The 19172-nt window shown below is 52.7% G+C and overlaps 2 protein-coding genes and 1 non-coding gene across 4 annotated transcripts; 1 reads left to right on the top strand and 2 right to left on the bottom strand.

Moving 5' to 3' along the window:
- The first annotated feature begins 462 nt into the window (after nt 1-462).
- On the top strand, nt 463-16896 carry LOC126064993 (RNA-binding Raly-like protein). 2 transcript variants are annotated; one of them, XM_049864605.1, is made up of 7 exons: nt 463-780; nt 10679-10757; nt 14397-14444; nt 14526-14671; nt 14819-14932; nt 15287-15429; nt 16213-16896. In XM_049864605.1, the coding sequence occupies exons 1-7, from the start codon at nt 543-545 to the stop codon at nt 16249-16251; spliced, it is 807 nt and encodes a 268-aa protein (XP_049720562.1). In that variant the 5' UTR covers nt 463-542; the 3' UTR covers nt 16252-16896. The 2 variants fall into 2 exon arrangements, with proteins under 2 accessions (XP_049720562.1, XP_049720561.1); XM_049864604.1 differs by having other exon boundaries at nt 14394-14444.
- Nucleotides 12685-12755, bottom strand: TRNAG-GCC (transfer RNA glycine (anticodon GCC)). The gene has a single exon. It is a non-coding gene; the product is annotated as a tRNA-Gly (tRNA).
- Nucleotides 16888-18939, bottom strand: EXOSC6 (exosome component 6). The gene has a single exon (XM_049864603.1). The coding sequence runs from the start codon at nt 18908-18910 to the stop codon at nt 18092-18094; it is 819 nt and encodes a 272-aa protein (XP_049720560.1). The 5' UTR covers nt 18911-18939; the 3' UTR covers nt 16888-18091.
- Between the last annotated feature and the right edge of the window lie 233 nt (nt 18940-19172).

Genomic DNA, 19172 nt, shown 5'->3' with positions numbered 1-19172 from the left:
GGGGACACAGCCTTTCCCAACGATCTCAGCCACCTCGCAAAGGAAGGGAGGCTCCAGACCACTGCTGAGATTTGCCCAAGGTCGCCAGCAAGGGCCGAACTCGGGCCTCCCGAGCCGGCTTGTGGGTGGTGGAGGGCCGTGCTCTCCCGCCTTGTCCCGCCGGGTAGATTCTGCAATCCCGCCCCAAGTTCTTCTCCGGTACACGTGAGACGCCTCTCCGCAGAAGCAGCGTCCGGGTGCCCCCGGGGCCCTATCCTTGCGCCCGAGTGGGTCCCCCGCGGAGTGACCACATCCGGGTGCGCAAGCCCGGTGGGAGACAGGCCCGCGCACGCGCAGCTCCAAGGCCCGGAGCCGCAGCGGCTCCACCCGACGCCCCGCCCCAGGCCTGAGGAGCTCCGCCCCGAGAGCATAGGCCCCGCCCCAAGTACCGCCCCTTGCCGCGGGAAAGGCCCCCTCCCCACCTTCCCGGTGAGCCTGCCCCTGCGGCCAGGTCCACGGCTCCCCGGGGACGCGACCCCGCCCCCTTCCGCCGCGCTGCGCCTATGTCGCCGGGCCCGAAGCCCTTCCGCGGGCCTCCCTCGCCGGCCCCCCGTCGGCGCTCTGCAACCCGAGCCCCGCGCCTCATGGCCGCGCCCGCCGCGCCCCCTCCGGCCCACCACGGGGGTGGCACTTTCCGCGGTCGCAGCGGGGGCCTGGTTGGCCCGGGCCCGTGTTGGCCCTCAGTAGGTCCCCAGCCAGCGGCCGTGACGCTGCTCCGCAGCCCAGAGGCGTGTCGGAGACGTGAGTGCGCCCCGCGCGCCCGCTCGGGTGGGGGAGGTGGGGCCGCGGGTGGCAGGACGAGGGTGGGGGGCACAGAGTCAACTTACCGCACCTCGCGTCGGTGGGCCACTGGACGCGAAGGAGTGTGTGGTGGGGGGTGTGCGTAGGCAGGTGTCACTGGGCCAGCTCACCTCCCCGGCCTGTCAGGTGGTGGACACCGGGTGCGCTGGAGACCGACTTAGGGGCCCCCTTCCTTGACACTTTCTCTAAGGCTCTCTGAGGCTGTCCCCAAACCACACCCAGGAAAACTGAGGGGGTTCCCTGTCCTGTCACCTCTGTAGTACACGTAGCCCAGGAGCTTTGGCTGCCTGAGGGAAGAAAGAACCTGCAGGCAGGGCGGCGGACGAAGTGTTGGGACAGGTGAGCCTGGGAACCGTTGTGCCTTGCCGGGAGCTCTCTCGGACTGGGCTTGGAACCGGTTCGGTCCTGTCCGAACCCCTGCTGAGGATTTCCATTTCTAACAAGTTCCCAGAGGATGCTAATACTACTGGTTAGGGACCAATTATGAGAACCTCAGTGGCGGTGGAAATTTATTGTATCTAAGAGTCACCTGGGGATCTTGATAAAATGCAGATTCTGATTCAGTATATCTGAGGTGGAAATGCAAATTCTCAGCAGGGGTTTGAACCTGAGTGAACCAGTTCGAAGCCCTGCCCCAGGACATCCCTCTTTTTTCACAGCTTCTGGCCAGGCTGTGCTGTCCTCAGGTAGTGGGCTCCTGGCAGCCCTAACCCCACCCCTGCTTCCTCCCTTTAGCTTTTCATTCATCTCTCAGGTACTCCTGGCCCTAATATCTCAATATGCCCAAAATCCTCTAAGAAAATCTAGCCTCTGAAGTCAAATGCATTGGCAAAGGAAACTGGTAGCCATCATTTGTGATGCAGAAAGATTCTTCACCTCCTGGTAGCCCTCTGTAGTGAGTTCTTCAGGAAAACTGATTTACAGTATTTTTGTCTCTGTGTAGTTTTATCTGGGGAACTTATTTTTCCTTGATGTGGTAAACTTTTCTAAGCCACGTGTATATTTTCCTCCAAAGTCTATAAAAGCCCGTGTGCTTCCTACATCTATTAGGAGAAATGATGAGGGGCACAGGGTTTTAGATCTGCTTCTTGGAACTCCCCTTCTACCAGTTTGTGTGGCTTTCCCAGGGCAAAGAGAAGCAGGGCCAGTGTGGTCCAGACTCAGAGTGGGAACCAGACCATGTGCAGGGTAAGAGAGAGAACAATGCAGAACAAGTGGTCTGGGCTTCTAAGGAGAAAGGAAGCCTTCCCCAGATGTTTCCCCAGAACTGGGCAGACGAACCCTTGGAATATTTTTTGGCTCAGCTTGGTATTTGAAAATGTGATTCTAGAAGGTAGAGTTTTCTCTTGGTCACAAGTGTGGTGGCCTGTAGGCTCTCCAAACAGTGTTGGTTGCAAACCTCTATTTGTAAAAATTTAAGCATGAGCCTCCAACATGTTTATATGTACCTATTTATCAACTGGAGTCCCTGGCCAGTGCAAATGGTTAACACGCTTGGCTGCTAACCGAAAGACTGGTGGTTCTAGTCCACTCAGAGGAACCTTGGAAGAAAGACCTGGCAATCTACTTCTGAAAATCAGCCATTGAAAACCCTCAGGAGAACACTTCTACTCTGACACAAATGGGGTAACCGTAGTCGGAATTGACTCAATGGTAACTGGTTTTATTTATCAACTATACACATGAGCCACAATACTAAAATATTATGTAGAGTGCCTTATGAAAGAGATGCAAATAAAAATTTTAAAAGGTAAAAATAAAGATGACTGTAAAAGCCCTAATATTTTCATTGTGCATCCTAAAGGAATGCCTTGTGGTACACTTGGGGTATGGCCACCCCTCTCTGGGGACCACCAGTATACACAATTCAAGCTGTCTGCCTAAAGTACAAGATATGCATTGGACATTGCCATCCTCTGGTTTTGACTAAGAATTAAGAGTTCCTCCTGGATATACCTCAGGGTTATATTTACTTGGTGTGAGCCAGACCTACATGGAGACAACCAGGAGAGAAGGGCCATTGTATGCGCCAAGACCATGGTCACCATTTCTGGCTTCTGGCTTATCCTGCTGCTTGGCATGGCCCTGACAGACATCTGCAAAGAGCAGTTCTCGCCTGCACACATTGAAATTTCAGAATCTCTTTGATAGTTCCTTTAGTCCCTGAATAATCTACATATATAGAACGTTCGTTGTTGTTGTTAGGTACCATCAAGTTGGTTCTGATTCATAGCGGCCCTATATACAACAGAACAAAACACTGCCTGGTCCTGTGCCATCATCACAATTGTTGCTATACTTGAGCCTATTGTTGCAGCCACTGTGTCAATCCATCTCATTAACAATCTTTCTCTTTTTCACTGACCTTCTACTTTACCAAGCATGATATCTGTCTTAGGCTGGGTTCTCTAGAGAAGCAAAACAAGTAAAGCGTAAAAATATGTACATAGAGATTAATGTCAAGGAAATGGCTCACGCAGTTGTAGAGGCTGGAACATCCCAGGTGTGTGGATCAGGATAGGTGCTTCTCCTGATTCACATAGCCACAAGGCCTGGTGAACCCAAGATTGGCAGATCAAAGAGCAGGGCTCTTGCTCACAGGCTGTGAAGATCCACAAATCCCAAGATTGCCAGACAAGACTGCAGGTAAGCTGCTAGCTCAGGTCCCAAGAACTGGAGGTCAGATGAAGAGGAACCAGCTGCAGGATCCAGAGTAAGCGAAAGCCCACAAGCCTAGCCAGAATGTCCACTTATATTCAATGCAGGTCACATGCCCAAGGAAACTCCCTTTCAACTGATTGGCTGCTCACAGCAGATCCCATAGTGAAGGTGATCACATTATATCGGATCTCATCATGAAGTGATCACAACATCATATGATTGCCAGACTATACCATACCTGCCAAACCACTGAGAATCATGGCCCAGCCAAGTTGACACAAAACCTTAACCATCACAAACCCTGACACACACCTTTCCTGATTTTAAACCACACAGTATCCTCTTGCTCTTTTCAAATGACTGCCTCTTGGTCTATGTACAGGTTTCTCATGAGCACAATTAAGTGTTCTGGAATTCCCATTCTTCGCAATGTTATCCATAATTTGTTATGATCCACACAGTCAAATGCCTTTGCATAGTCAATAAAACACAGGTAAACATCTTTCTGGTATTCTCTGCTTTCAGTGAAGATCCACCTGACATCAGCAATGATATCCCTCATTTCACGTCTTCTTCTGAATCCAGCTTGAATTTCTGGCAGTTCCCTGTCAATGCACCACTGCAACGGCTTTTGAATTTATCTTTAGCAAAATTTTACTAGAAACCCTGGTGGCATAGTGGTTAAGTGCTATGGCTGCTAACCAAGAGGTTGGCAGTTCAAATCTGCCAGGCTCTCCTTGGAAACTCTATGGGGCAGTTCTACTCTGTCCTGTAGGATCGCTATGAGTTGGAATTGAAGGCAGGATTTTTTAAAAAATTTTACTTGCATGTGATATTAATGGTGTTGTTTGATAATATCTGCATTCTGTTGAACCACCTTTATTTGGAATGGGCAAAAATATGGATCTATTCCAGTTGGTTGGCCAGGTGTTGTCTTCCAAATTTCTTGGCAGAGATAAGTTAGCACTTTCAGCACTACATCCGTTTGTTGAATTGTCTTATTTGATATTCTGTTAATTCCTGGAGTCTTGTTTTTTGCCAAAGCCTTCAGTGCAGCTTGGACTTCTTCCTTCAATACCATTGGTTCTTGATTGTATGTCACCTCTTGAAATGGTCAAACATCGACCAATTCTTTTTGGTACAATGAGTCTGTGTATTCCTTCCATCTTCTTTTGATGCTTCCTGCGTCGTTCAACTTTTTGCCCATAGAATCCTTCGGAGTTGCAACTCAAGGCTTGAATTTTTCCTTCAGTTCTTTCAGCTTGAGAAATCCTGAGAATGCTCTTCCCTTATGATTCTGTAACTCCGGGTCTTTGCACATTTCATCATAATACCTAACTACTCTTCTCGAGCTGCCCTTTGAAATCTTCTGTTCATCTCTTTTACTTCATCACTTCTTCCATTCACTTTCGCTGCTCTATGTTCAAGAGCAAGTTTCAGAGTTTATTCCAACATCAATTTAATCTTTTCTTTCTTTTTAATGACCTTTTGCTTTTTTTCATGTATGATGTTGTCATCCCACTACTCCTCTGGTCTTCAATCATTAGCATTGAATGCATCAAATCTATTCTTGAGATGGTCTCTAAATTCAGATGGGATACGCTCAAGATCATATTTTGGCTCTCTTGGACTTGTTTTAATTGTTTTCAGCTTCAACTTGAACTGGCATATGAGCAATTGATGGTCTGTTTTGCAGTCAGCCCCTGGCCTTGTTCTGAGTGATGATATTGAGCTTCTCCATCATCTCTTTCTGCAGATGTAGTCAATTTGATTCCTGTGTATTCCATCTGGCGAGGTCCACATGTATAGATAATCACCATTTATGTTGTTGAAAAAAGGTGTTTGCAGTGAATAAGTTAGTCATTGATCTTGCAAAATTCTATCATGCAAACTCTGGCTTTCTATCACCAAGACCATATTTCCCAACTATTGATCCTTCTTTATTTCCAACTTTTGCATTCCAGTCACCAGTAATTATCAAAATATCTTGATTACATGGGGTTTGATCAATTTCAGACTACAGCGACTGGTAAAAATCTTCAGTTTCTTCATCCTTGGCCTTAGTGGTTGGTGAATAAATTTGCCTCCCTTATTTCCTGTTCCATCTTGCTCTGCCACTGTGTTTCCCCAGGCCTCTGTCGGCTTTGTGTTTCTGTCCACACTCCCTCCCTTATTCACTCATGCCTGCTCCCACATGTTTCTTTTTTCCTTGTGCTTATCTGGACTGGGTCCGTATGGTCCAGTCTTCTTTCCTTTCCTACGGTGGTGAGATCTTGAGTCCAGACAGGCCTGGCGTTGGTGGGATAGCAGGTGAAAGACTGGGCGGTGCTATTGTTAGTATCCAGAACAACAAGCCCAGTTGTATGCAGTTTAGCACCTATGGTGACTTGGATTGCTGGTTGCAGGTGGAAATGTGACCCATGACCATGGAAGGGGGAGACCAGCAGTCACAATTCTTAGTTGTAACCTATAGAAACAGAGAAACAGCTCTGGCTGATCATGAAGAAAAGGAATCTATCAAAAGAACAATGGTCAGTCACAAGATCTTGGGGAGAGCCAGATAACCAGGCTTGGGGCCTTTGCGGCCAGAAATGGTGCCTCAAATTCTTCTGCACAGCCAGTCTGGGTTGACTCCCATGCTACTACTCCAGGCCCAAGAACTGTGACTCAGGAACCACCTTTGTGGCAACCTCACCACTGCCCTGGCAACTAACAGTTGAGTGCTTGCTCCATAGAATCCTAAGTATCCATATATTCAACCCACTCTATCATTATTTTCTCCCCTCCTCAGTCCTGCACTCTCAGAATCCATTCCCAGGCCTCTTTGCCAGATTTTTGCCACTATAAATTAGCAAAATCTCTAGGTTCTTTTGGTGACTCAGTTTTCTTCTCCCAGAATCCAGTTGTCTTTGGCCCCCTGGAGCCTACAGGGGTTGGACTTATAATTAAGTCTGGAGAAAAATGAGGGGTGGTGGGGTACAGCATGGACACGACTTGGCTTCCCTTTGCAAGGGACTCCTTCAGGGCAGGGTCATTACAGGGTGTGTTATTTAAGGAAATGCTAGCCACTGAGTAATGGAAATCCCCACGGTTGTTCATGGTAGAAGGCTATTCCTCACTCAAGTGCAGTGGGGGAGAGGAGGACCCAGGCTGACCGACATTGCCATCTGCAGCACACAGCTACCCAGGTCACCTAGGGTATCAGCATTCAGGTGGCAACTCAGGAAGCAGGAGGTGGAGGGTCACTTAAGATGATGCTGTGGGCCAGGCTTGAAATTGGTGGGCATGCCTCTCACCCATAGCCATGGCCACACCTAACTGCAAGGGAGGCTAGGAAATACCATCTAGATGTATGCCCTGGAGAAGAGGAAAATGAGCTCGGCAAATAGCTAGCTGGTTTCTGCCACCAGACTCTTCTGAATGAGGAAGAGGAGTTGCCTGGCAAAAGAGGCCGTGTGGGGGCAGGGGTACCTAAGTCTTCCAAATCTTCCCATAGAGTCCCCCTTCTAATTGTCTCTGGTCTCCATTCTTCACTCTTTCCCAACTAGAGACTTATCAAGGGTGTTATTCCACTTGACAGTGTTGCTTTATAACCATTGGATCAAACTTTATGGTTTTTTTTTTTTTTTTTTTTAACTCAGCCCTGTAGCTGCAAGATAAAAATTCCCCAGTTTTCAATGGTCTGACTGAGACTAGAGGGACCCCGGAGGTCATGGTCCCCAGACCCTCTGTTAGTCTAAGACTAGAACCATTCCCGAAGCCAACTCTTCAAACAGGGATTGGACTGGACTATAAGACAGAAAATGATACTGGTGAGGAGTGAGCCTCTTGGCTAATGTAGACACGAGACTATGTAGGCAGCCCCTGTCTGGAGGCGAGATGAGAAGGCAGAGGTAGACAGGAGCTGGTTGAATGGACACAGGGAATACAGGGTGGAGAGGAGGAGTGTGCTGTCTCATTAGAGGGAGAGCAGTTAGGAGTATATAGCAAGGTGGGTGTAAGTTTTTGTATGAGAGACTGACTTGATTTGTAAACTTTGACTTCAAGGCATTAAAAAAAAAAATTCCCCCAGTTTTCTAACCATGCCTTGAGTCAAGAATTTGGACTTTGAGTTTGTCTTTCTTTTCCTTTAAACTGTTCAGTGCCATTAGCACAACCACCCTGCCCAAGAGCTCTTGACTTCATCATGATCATTACACTCTCCTATGGCAGGGGTCCCTAGGTCACTGAAAGCCTCACCTTTGATGGGCACTTTGTTCCAGGGTCCACAGGATTAACTGTCTCACCATGACATGCCAGGGGCTGCTGGTGTCCTGTCCCTTAATACTAGCTGGATTTTCACTGTCCTCTGGCATTTACCAGCCTTCAATTGTCCCATTTCCTGCAGGCCTTCTTTCTCCATCCACTCCTGGTGGCTATTTTTGTATTAGGGTTCTCAGTTTGAAGCAACAGAAATGGATTCTGGCAACTCTAAGCAGAAGAAATTTGTCGAAGATACTGGTTAGCTCCCAGGAGCTCTGGAAGGGTCAGAGACCTCGGATTTGAATCAGATCATGTGGTAGAGCTGGCCTAGTGATGACTCCTACCGCCTCTGTGACAGACACTACAATTGGCTTGGATGGAGGTGTGACTACCTTCGAAAGCTGGGTGTGTCTGCTGCCACCACCACCATCAGTTGCTAAAATAGATTTTGTGCAGCCTGCTTCTTCACATTCAAAGTTGGGACCTGTGGGCCTGCTTGGAGGAACTGTCATGTGCTCAGTCCCCAGCTGCAAGGGTAGCTGGGAAAGGGCAGCACAGAGGGGCATTTTCGGCTTCTTTCATGGGAGGCAGGCTCTGCCTTGAACCTGGGAGATACCTCTACCACAGGAAGGGGGCTCAAATGTCAGATGGCCAAAAAGAATGACCTCCGTCCACTCTGAGGAGCCCTCTGGTACACCTGGGGCTCAGGCTCACATGCTGGCCTTGTCAGCCCTCCTCTGACCAGGTACTCACCAGCCGTTGGATTCTGGGCAGGGAGAAACGGTACCAGAGCAGCCAGTGCAGACAAAACCAGGCTCTGCTTGTAACTGAGCCCACTGGGCATCTCTGAGTATCTGACTTCTTGGAAACATGGAAGAGTTGGAAAACAGGGGATTGAGATCCCACACCTCCCTTCATCTTGCTCTTCACGGGCTTCTGGACCTTCCTGTAAGATAGGGGTCATAACACATCTACCTTGGGAGGTGGTTGTGAGGATTCAATGAGATGATGGATTTGTAGCACAAATAGTATCCGGTTGTTAGCTTCTGGTTGCCATCTTTATGTTGAGGATAATACAATGACCCTTTCCTTTCTTCCTGGGAACACAAGGAAAATAAGTGGAACACTTTGCATCTCTCTGATGAATTCAGGGTGGACATGTCTGGGAGTCAATTTGGTGGACTCTGGGATCAGTTGTTCAACCTGTCCACCCACCTCTGCTTCTCCTTGTTCAAGGCCATTTTCCTGGCCTCTCTGTTTCATTCTTCTGCTTTTTTCCTACCTGCTTGTCTACCACCCCTGCTCTTGACTCATCTGCTGTCATGACTTCTATCCATTAATGGTCCTAGCCACATCTCATGGAGTCAAGCACTCACAGGCTTGGGAACCCAAGAAGGAGTGTCTCTTAAGAAATCTGTCTGGGGGTCTTTGTGAGAGATGAATACGGAGCAAAGACCTCTGTCCCACTTCCTGGCACCTGGGCCCTGAATGGGTCTGGGGCCCTGTCATGACCCCACGCTTGTCTGATCTGGGCTGCAGGTGGCAGGTGCCCAGGAAGATGCCACACACAGGGATGTGGTTTGCTATTGGTAGTGATGGGTTAGTACCAAATTTCCTAGATACTCCACCAGCCCCTTTCTTGATGACTGGTCCTGCTTCCAGGTTGCTGATTAGGCAGGCAGGTGGTGGCCTCTGAATTATCTTTCCTACTCAACCCAAAGGAGCCCTGTTGGTGCAGTGGGTAAGAGCTACAGCTGCTAACCAAAAGGTCAGCAGTTTGAATCCACCAGCTGCTCCTTGGAAACCCTATGGGGCAGTTCTAACCAAAGACTGGCCCTGTGATCAAGGCCTCATGAGGATGATGCTAGTTGCCTGCATTCTCGCCTTTCTGAGCAGTCACTTCTCAGTATTTGTAGTTTTCCAGATTCGTGATGAATGATGGATCACCCAAAGGGAATGGCAAGCTTCTTGTAGTGCTGTTCTTTCTACCTTGGGCACAGAAATCATTTCTATGTGCCTATGTAAAAAAAAAAAAAAAATTTATTTTTTTATGTGCTGGTGCCGTGTGGTGCACATGGGTGTGGTTTTCTGTCCCCTCTGGAAATTGCAGATGTGAATTACGAATTATGCCCAAGTGATGTGAAATATGTCAAAGGAACAGACGTAGAAATCCAGACTAACTTGGAGGATGTGCTGGTGTTTCCCTCAGTGTACAGGCATTTGTCGAATGCCCTCTTGGAGCCTTGTTCTCTGCTTTCTTGGGGCAGGCTGTCCACTGGGAACAGGTCTGCAGAACTTAGGACTCTTCTGTATTTTTTTCTCAAACATGTCTCTTGCTAACACTTAGCTAGCATGCTTAATGGGCAACCACAAACTTTTTTTTTTTTTAATGTGGTTAAGGGGCTCTTCATTTGAATTTTAAAGCTATAAAATTCACTTTAATTGGAATTGATAAAACTTGACTGGCTTCTCTCATGTGCCAAGGGTCAGGGCTGCCTCCTCTGTCTATGAGTGTTTTGAGCCTGTTCACCCACACGGTGCCAGGTGCAGCTACCACTTCTTGCTGTAAGCTCCTTGCCTTGTGGTGTTTTTCCTTTGTGTGCTCTGTAAATTGTGTCGTCTCTGTCTGGCAGGCTGTCCGTCTGAGGGCAACCATTTTATGAACTGCAAAATGATTTTGTAAAACGGGCTCTCTTTGCCTGTCCCTCTGGGCCTTCCTGGCTCTTTCAGATGCAGCCAGGCAGTGGCTTAGCCCAGAGGCAGGTGTGGGGCATAGGCCTGGCAGTGGACAGGTGGGCGGGCAGAGGCTTTGTCCGGCTCTGTCCCCGGGCAGGAAGGCAGCAGCAGGACACGGAGAATTAGCCTGACCAGGTCAGGTGTCTCCCGGGGACCTGAGAATCTCACATTCTGTCCTGCTCTTTTGCTGTCTCTTTAGATTTAGACATGCCCCGAGAGCTCAAGACTGGCCAGGCCCGGGCAGGCCAGAAGAGACAGCCTGGTACAGCCATCTTCTGGTGAGTCTGTCTAGGGGAGATGGGGACCCAGGCTGACCGAGGTGCCATCAGGGGACTGGCTTGTTTGGGGCTCTGGGCTTCACTGCACACCCAGGCTAGCCTCAGGCTGCCTGGTCCGATCTCTGTGGCATCTGAGAAGGCCCTTCTCCCCTGGCCAAGGGAGTTGGCCCTGCTCTTCCAAGGCCCCTGCTACTGACATAGCCCGGGCACCACCCTGCTGTCAGAGGTAGGTGCCCTTCCTAGTGCCCGGAGCCAGGGGTGTGGGTCCTCTGGGGGCAGCCTCTCCTGTGGGGTACTTGGGGCCTTTTTCAGTACAGACACTTGGAAAGTAGCAAATGGGAACCTTTCTGGATGAGATCTTGCCCCTAACTTGGGAAGCATAAAGAAATTTCAAAGAAATCTGTAAACATTTTCAGAAATACCAGTTTCATGGATGTGATGAGGGTGTCCGTGGATCACGTTGACCTCTTTGTCCCCTCAGTTGGTTCCTGGCCTTACTGTGGGCATTTGGATGGTTTTTGTTTTGCTGTGGGGGGAGCCGGGGAGGTGGTTGCTGTTGGGAACAGCACTGCTGTAAACATCATGGTACCGAGTTTCTTCTGGGTTTTTGCCTTGGCTCTTCTCCCCGGAAGTTGGCTGGCAGGGCTGGGCATGGGGTGCTTTGCAATATCTCTGTAGCTCCAGGTTACCCGAGGGAGAGCTGAGGTCAAAGGTGCCTCAGGCTGTGTCACCGGTAATTGCGCCTGTGTGGGAGGCCTTTTCACTGTTTGTTTGGGACTGATTGGTACATGTGGACCTGGGGGCAACTCATAATTCTTTAAACGTGCATTTCTTTAGTGATGTAGAGCTGCAGGTGGCTGTGTGCTGGTTTCCTATCTCAGGTTTCAGACTCCTGCCTGGGGGCGTCTGTTTATACGGTTTTGTAATTTTCTGTCTGGTGGATGCTATTGGTTCTCTCTCATAGTTATGTCACATGTTTGTTAAAATGGTCACTTTTAGGGCTGAGTGAACCCTGTCCTCCGTTCTTTAGTTCCCGTCACCTTCAGATTTCATATTTTCTACCCCACCCCTTGGCTTGCAGGCTTGGGCCCAGCCCTGTCAGCCTCCTAGCTCACTTTGGCATGGGGTCCCAAGTGGGGTGGAACTGAGAGCAATGGGGAGCTATGATACTTGTCCCCCATGCGCTCAGACTCCATGCAGAGGGACAGCCAGGGGCTGGGGCAAAGGCAGCCTCCTCAAGACCCACCTGACCCCAGGGAACTCTGAGGGAGAGAATAAAGCACTCCCTTTGTGGTTCTGGCGGGAGCCCCTTGGAATGGTGCCAGCAGAGGGGAGGCTGTGGTGCGGCTCTGGTGGGGACTAAGCTTCTGGGTGGCCCTCCATGAAAGCCGGTCAAGCCAGGCCATGTGATTTGGTGCTCAAAATGGAATTTGTCAACACGGAGGAAAAGGTTTGTGGTGGAAGGACTGCCCCAGGCCCCCTCTCCCCACCCCATAGCCTGGCCTTGGGGACACACCACCATCCCATTGGTGCGTTTTGTTTCTTTTTGTGGGAAGTTTCAGACTTGCAGACTGTAACCATTAGCCCAGGCCAGGGGAGGGCTGCAGTGACTCAGTGCGACCAGGTAGACCTCTCTCTTCGGATAGAAGAGAAGCGCCACCTGCCCAGGGCACATGCTTTGCCTACTGTTGGAGCGGCTGGGACGGCGCATGCGCCCTGAGCCCAGCTGCGCCAGTCTCCCGTCTGTCTGCTCCCTACACTCGCGGGAGGAGGGAGAAGTCTCAGGGACATCCCATTTCTTTATACCGCTCATCTCTGGCTACTTAAAAAAAAACAAACAAGAACCAAAAAGGAGCAAGAAACAACAAAGATCATTTAAAGTAGTCATTTTAGGAAGGAGTGAGGAAAGGAAGGAAAAGAGCTCCGTTGCATTGGCCGGGAATCGAACCCGGGCCTCCCGCGTGGCAGGCGAGAATTCTACCACTGAACCACCAATGCTGTGGCAGTTTTTACCTTACCGGTGTCATCCAGGCTGTTGTGCTGCTGGCAGGCGCTTTTCCTGATTCCCAACCCAGCCTAGCCGCGGGTGCCCGGGGAGAGGGGAGTGTGAGAATGTTATTTGAGCGAACGTGCTGAGCTGAGACTTTACATCTGGGGGGTTGTCTTGGCCCCCAGCTCTCCTGGCTCTGGCCATCTGGCCTGTTTGCCAGCACCGCGCCCCGGGGGTGGGTGCGAGGCCACACACACAGAGACACACACATCCCACTTCTTTGGCTCACTTTCTTTTTTCTGCGGATGGGCCTCTGACGACCACACTCAGCATCCCTTCCTAACTCCTTCAGTATGTGGTTCCCGGCCGCCCACTCAGACTACCTGAAACCAGGGGGCGGGTCTGGGGCCGGAAATCTCACCCAAGGCCCTGGGGACCCTGCAGGATGCGGGGGAAGAGGCTAGGGCCCCCATAGGCCTCGGCCCTGATTTGAGAGTCGGGGCTGGGCCTGAGCTGGGGGCACAGACCGACAGCACGGAAAGTTGTTACAGAATCTGTGCTTCCTCTGCATGTACCCTCTCCCCCCAACTCACCCGCCCTCTCCAGGCCCAGGCGGGACCTGAAGCTCCTGCAGCTGTGTCCCCACAAAGCCTTCCTGCCCAAGCCAGGACGCAGTTATCCTTCTGCACCCAGAGCACCCACCCCTTCCCAGCACCAGTTCCCTGGAGTGCATGGGTGGGTGAGATGGGGTGAGCTTGCAGCAGTGTGACCCTAAGGCCTTTCAGCCTCATCCTTTCTCCAGGGCCGGGAGCAGGGGAGAAGATGGCCTGGAGCAGGGGAAGATGGTCTGGAGTAGGGGGGAGGTGGCCTGGTCACAGACCTAACCCTGCCCGGCCCCTCAGGTGCTGGGGCCCACATCCTGGCAGTTCCCACAGGAGGATTGGAGGCTCTCACACCCCCGCCAGGGCTTTGGGATGATTTAACTCTCCCCTTCATCTTTTGCCAGACTAAGATCCTGAAGGTCAGCAGCGCCAGAGGCAGGCAAAGGAGAATTTTGAGGGTCTGGCTCAGGCTGGGTTGGCTGCTGAGGGTTGGTGCCTGGGCCTGGTCCTGATGGCCAGAAGCCTACAGGCTACTGCCCCTCCTGCTGCTTGGGGTCAGATGAAAGTTTCCTCTTATCAGAGTCTGGGTGAGGAGAAGATAATTTGCAGGGACTTCATTAGCCTTTGGAGCCCTGGTGGTTCAGCAGTTAAAGTGCTCAGCTGCTAATGAAAAGGCCAGTGGTTCAAACCCACCAGCCACTCCATGGGAGAAAGATGCAGCAATCTGCTTCCATAAAGATTACAGTCTTGGAAACCCTATGGGGCAGTTCTACTCTGTTGCTATGAGTCGGAATCTCCATGGCAGTGGGTTTTTTTTTGATCAGCCATCTTACTTTGGTCTCCCAAAGTTTTTTTTTTTTTTTTTTTTAATCTTACTTTGGTCTCCCAAAGTGACCTTGGGCAAGTCCTAGGGGCTCTTCTGGTGGATAATTTTGGATTCTAAACAGATCTGGATACCTCAGTTTCCCCAAGTTAACCTAGGCCCAGGGCAGGGACTCGGGCCCTGGACAGTGACACTTTCCCCACTTGTCTTCTCTTCCTCAGCAGTAACTATGACCTGGACTACAAGCTGTACAGGAAAGATGTCCCCTACAGGTGGGTGACCCTGCCCCTTTGGTCCTCTGGGCAGAGAGGTGGAGTTCATGGGCCTGATGCTCACTTTACCTCACCCTGTAGGGTGTATGAATACCAGAGAATCCCCCCACTCATCAACCGCGTGCCTGTCAAGATCCGGAAGACTCACGTGGGCATGGGGGTCAAGAGCAGCTTCAGCCCTCACAAGGTCCCCAGGAATAGTCACCTGGCCCCAAGGCAGATAAAGCGTGAGTGAGGGGGCATGACCCTTGGTTGCCATGCTGGGAGCAGCAGGGTGATCCTTATCACAGTGGGGGAGACCCAGAAGCCCAAGCAGTGTTGCCTCTGCCCCCCAGGCCCAGTGTGGGCACCAACTCTGGCCCCTCTCCCAACAGTCCGGATTGAGGAGCTGCACGCCATCAGAGGGGAGCTGAGCCAAATCAAAGCCCAGGTAGACAGCCTACTGGAGAGCCTGGAGCACATGGACCAGCAGAGGGACCAGCCTGCAGGTTAGGTGGCCCAGTGTGGTCTAGGTTATGCTCTTAGCATGGCTCCAGCTTGTCCCACTTCTAAAGATACCAGGGGCCCCAGGGTCCTAACTTGGGCTTTCTCTGTCTTTAGGGGCTCCTCTTCCCCTCCACCAGGAGTGTACCCTACCACACCCCCTCTGGCTATTCCCATGGCTTGTGGTTTCGGGTTGTCCGATCACCCCAGCACTCAGCAGCTATCCAGAGCCAGGGCATGTCCCAGCCCATCCCCCTCTTGCCCTCTCATGTCCCAGGTCAGCCTGGGCATCGAGTGCCTGTCCTAGGTCAGCTGGGACCTCCAAATCCAGCCACGGACAAGTGACTTTCCCTGCACAGGGACAAAGGATCATGAAGAGAACAGGGGTGCTGGGAGTGAGAAGTTCTCACGTGGAACCACCGAACCCCCGCAGGAGCCCAAGGCCCAGAGGGCTGCTCCGGAGGCGGACAGCTCTGAGGAGAGCACAGACACAGAGGAGCCAGTGAGTGGCCCGACCTCCACCCCTCCTCTCCCTGCTTGTGTTTGGGTCCTTGTGGCTTCCCTGTGAGCAAGGGCGGGGCTGGGGTTTGTGCAGGAGCCTACGGTGGTGGGCAGGGGAGGCTCGGGTGGAGCAATCCCAGGGAGTTAGCAATGGATGGATATACTGATCGTTGTAGCTGGAACGTCACAGGTGTGCCTCATGGCTGCAGACTCCTTACCTGAGAACCACCTGGTGAGCTTGTTAAAGCCCAGGTTTCTGCACTCCTCCCATCCCAGGTCTGTGGGCTGTCTGCATTGTACCATGCTCCCCAGGGATGCTGTGTCATGCTGACCTCCCTGGAGGGACAGTACGGCCAGGCCTTTAATGTGTAGTATTAAAGGACAAAATAGCCCCTACTCTACCCACTCTCCTCCCCTATCTGGTGGTCCCTGCAAAGACCAAACCTCAACTGGTGTATGGGCCCCCCAGCAAGGTTGGGTCTGCTGGGGGGTTGGAACTTCCAAGCTTCTCTTGCACCCCACCGCCCAGCTCTGCCCCATGGTCTGCTGGGCTGAGGGCCCTCACTCCTGCCCAGGGCCTGTGTCACATTTTCAGAGAGAATGGTTGCCTTTGCCTGGTGATGCCAGGTTCCTTGGTCTCAGGAGTCTACAGTAGCACTGGGTTGTCCAAGGCTCCTGGAAACAGCGTTGGGGAGGGAGCTAGGTGTCAGCAGATGACGTCCCTTTCCCAGCCATACCATGTCATTGGGCCTCTAAGCCAGAGCTCTGCTTGTTTTCCCTACAGGTGGAAAATCACATATTGGACCAGGAGAGCAGCCAGTAAAAGGTTAGAACCCTTCCAGGCTTGTCAGCTCCAGGCGTTTCCAGGATGGTTCCCTTCCCTGCCTGTGTGTTTTGTGAAGGCCTTCCGGTGGCACCTGTTCTGGAGCTAGGGCAACAGAAGTGGAGGCACAGCTTGCCCAAACCAGCGTCCCAATAATGGTGGATGTCCTGTGTCCAGGTAGTCCTGGGACTAGCAGGGCTGGAGGGGGAGGTGGCCTGGACTCCCAGCACCAGTCCCCATCCTCAAGAAGCCAAGGCCAACTCGAAAGGGACAGAGGGACAGGGTCCCCTGAGAGCCCAGGGAGCATCATCAGCCCCCTCTGAATACAGATACGGCTTCAGCTGCTCTTTTCCCCTCCTGCTGCCCAGCAGCCGGCCCAGGCCACCTTCTCCAGCCACAGTGGAGCACAGGAAACAGAACTGTGTTCCTACAGGCCCCCTCCCAGTCTGAAGCAACTGTATATCCTGGGGAGTTCCTCACATAACCCCTTTGGTTCCAGACTCCCCATCCCCTCTACATAGCCATCCTTCAGAATCAAGTGTATTTTTATGTCCTGTTTCTCGCTGGTGTGATACTATGTATTTCAGATCTGCTCTGGAAAAATGTATTATGTCAGAAGGGGAAAAATAAAATATTTTTTCTGGTCAGGAGTTCCTGATGTGGTCCCAGTGCCTCATTCTGGGTCTTGGGCTCCCCCAGGGCCAGCCCTTCCTAGATAAGCAGAGCAGGCCCTTGAGACACAAGTTTGGAGGCTCACAGCAAGCCAGGTGCAGAAAGAGGACCAGGCTGCTGTGGTTCTGAAGGGCTGTCTCACCAGGCTTCCTCCAATCCAGAACTGAGCATGAACCCACAGGGCTCAGGTGCCACACAGGGCAGAAGACCGTACCTTCACAGTCAGCCAGCGGAACAACCAAGCACTGTCCTGTTTCCCAGGATCCAGAGGCTTATTCCTGGCAGTTCACCTGCTCTCTCCCAAGCCTAGACAACAGGCAGCAGATCATGAAGCTAGCTCGGGGCCCATTAGCAGGAGAGGCTGTGGAAGGAGGGCTCTGGCCTCCACCCTTTCCAGCTACCTCACCCTGAGCTGTCGCTATGCCCAGTTCACAAAAATCAATCAGGGAATAGGGGGTGCACCTAGAATGCTTCTGGGACCACACAGCTCCCCTGACTCCTGTTTCATCTCAGCAGCTGCCCTGACTCTGGTACTTGAGGGTGGGGAGACAGCTTCCCCTCCTCAAAAGCAGATTTTTTCACATCAACTCCTTCACATATTTCACCCTGTCTCTTCTCATGTTGGTCTAACAAAGGACACATCTAAGGCAGTGATCCCCAGAGCCCTTGGCACCAGGGGTCCAAGACACTACCCACCTCAGAAGATCCTTGCTCTTTTAAATCCTATACCAAGAAGAGCCACAACAGAAAACGTTGCTCAGATATAAAAAGTTTTTGTTTTTAGTTCATATGTCCATCCTTTCAAAAGCAGCCCAATTATAGAGAGTCCATCCTTACAAGATAACAGCTCTAGGTCTCGTTTTACAGATCAATCCAGCTCAAGTCCTTTCCAATTTGGAGTCAGGCTGAATTCACAGGTTTCTTCAACTGGGCTGGACCTGGGAGCCAGCTCAAGCAGAAAAGTTTCTCTTCTGGACAGGTTTTTTGAAACAGCTGTCTAGGGCATCAGTTCTGTGTGGCGAGGAGGCGGCTGTTGCCAAACTGTGCCCCACTCCCCTTCTCTCTGATCATCTCCATTTCCCAGCTGGGCGCAATGTGGAGACCGGAGGCAAGGGTCCTTTCCGGGATGGCGGCGGTCTTCGGAGTCGTCTTTGCTCAGCCTTCTGGCTCAGGACAAGGTGGCTGCGTCCCTCCGGCGGGCGGCCCGCACCAGGCACTGCTGCAGCACGGGGTAGAGGCGCTGGCAGCCCTCGAGGCCCAGGCGCACAGCCTCGGCCCAGCTCTCAGTTGGACAGCCCTCCCCGCTGCCCAGCAGCCCGGCCACCTGGTTGAGCACCGGCATGAGAGCCACAGTGAGGCCGGCGGCGGCACGCTCCTCCTCGAGCCGCGTGGGGTCCAGGAGCCAGGCGGGCGCGGGGCCCGGAGCGCGGCTCAGGGCACAACCCACCACCAGGTCGTACATCTCGACGCCGGCGTCGGCCAGCGCGAGCGCGGCGGCCGTGAGCGCGGCAGCCAGCGCCGAGCCACCGTCCTCGAGCAGCAGCGCCGACACCTCGAGCTGCGCGCGCGGGTAGCGGCCCAGGCGCACGGCTGGCTCAAGCGCCTCTTGCAGCGCCAGCGCCAGTTCGCGCTCCTCGCCGCCCCCGGGAGGTGCGCGGCGCCGGCGGCCCGCGAAGGGCGCGCGGCGGAAGTCGCAGAGCAGGCGCCCGCGCAGTGCGGCCGGGGCTTCGCCGCCCGCCCCGGCTGGACCGCCGCCGCGCTCGCTACTCTCGGCCTGACGGGGGCCCGACACGGAGCACAGCACCTTGGTGCCGCCCGCCTCCAGGTAGGCCGAGCCCTTAGCCTGGCTCAGCAGCCCCGCGCGCGCGTACACGGGCCGCAAACGCGTCGGATCGCGGGCAGCAGGCGCCTCGTCCTCGTCGGCCGCGTACAGCTGCGGTGGCTGCGACTCCTCGGGCCCGCGGATGCGGCGGTGGTCCCCCGGCATGGCTGCACCAGACGAGCGAGTCGCTTCCGCCCGTCGATTCTGCTCACGCGGGGACGCTTCCGCCCGCTTAAGATGCGCGCCCGCGCGGGGTCTGTCGGGATAGCGGTGGGGCTGCACCGCCCCCTGCCGCCCCGGAGGGAGAACTGCGGGCCCTACAGAGCCCTGGTCCGCAGCAAGCGGGACGTGGGCCGGCTGGGATGACCCCAACCTGCCAAGCCAGGGCAAACCCAGATCGTATTTTCCTTTCACTTGTGACAAAAAA

The sequence above is a fragment of the Elephas maximus genome, chromosome 21 (genome assembly GCF_024166365.1).
Source record: "Elephas maximus indicus isolate mEleMax1 chromosome 21, mEleMax1 primary haplotype, whole genome shotgun sequence".
NCBI lineage: Eukaryota > Metazoa > Chordata > Mammalia > Proboscidea > Elephantidae > Elephas > Elephas maximus.
The sequence above is the reverse complement of the archived record's forward strand: the minus strand, read 5'-3'. Positions and strand labels throughout refer to the sequence as shown.

Bases quoted from the DNA above. Each gene is read 5' to 3' on its own strand.
- LOC126064993 (XM_049864604.1), top strand. From the start codon at position 543: ATGTCGCCGGGCCCGAAGCCCTTCCGCGGGCCTCCCTCGCCGGCCCCC. The intron at 14,445-14,525 runs GTGGGTGACCCT...CTCACCCTGTAG, and splicing joins AGGAAAGATGTCCCCTACAG to GGTGTATGAATACCAGAGAA. The intron at 14,933-15,286 runs GTTAGGTGGCCC...TTCCCTGCACAG, and splicing joins GCAGAGGGACCAGCCTGCAG to GGACAAAGGATCATGAAGAG.
- EXOSC6 (XM_049864603.1), bottom strand. From the start codon at position 18,910: ATGCCGGGGGACCACCGCCGCATCCGCGGGCCCGAGGAGTCGCAGCCA.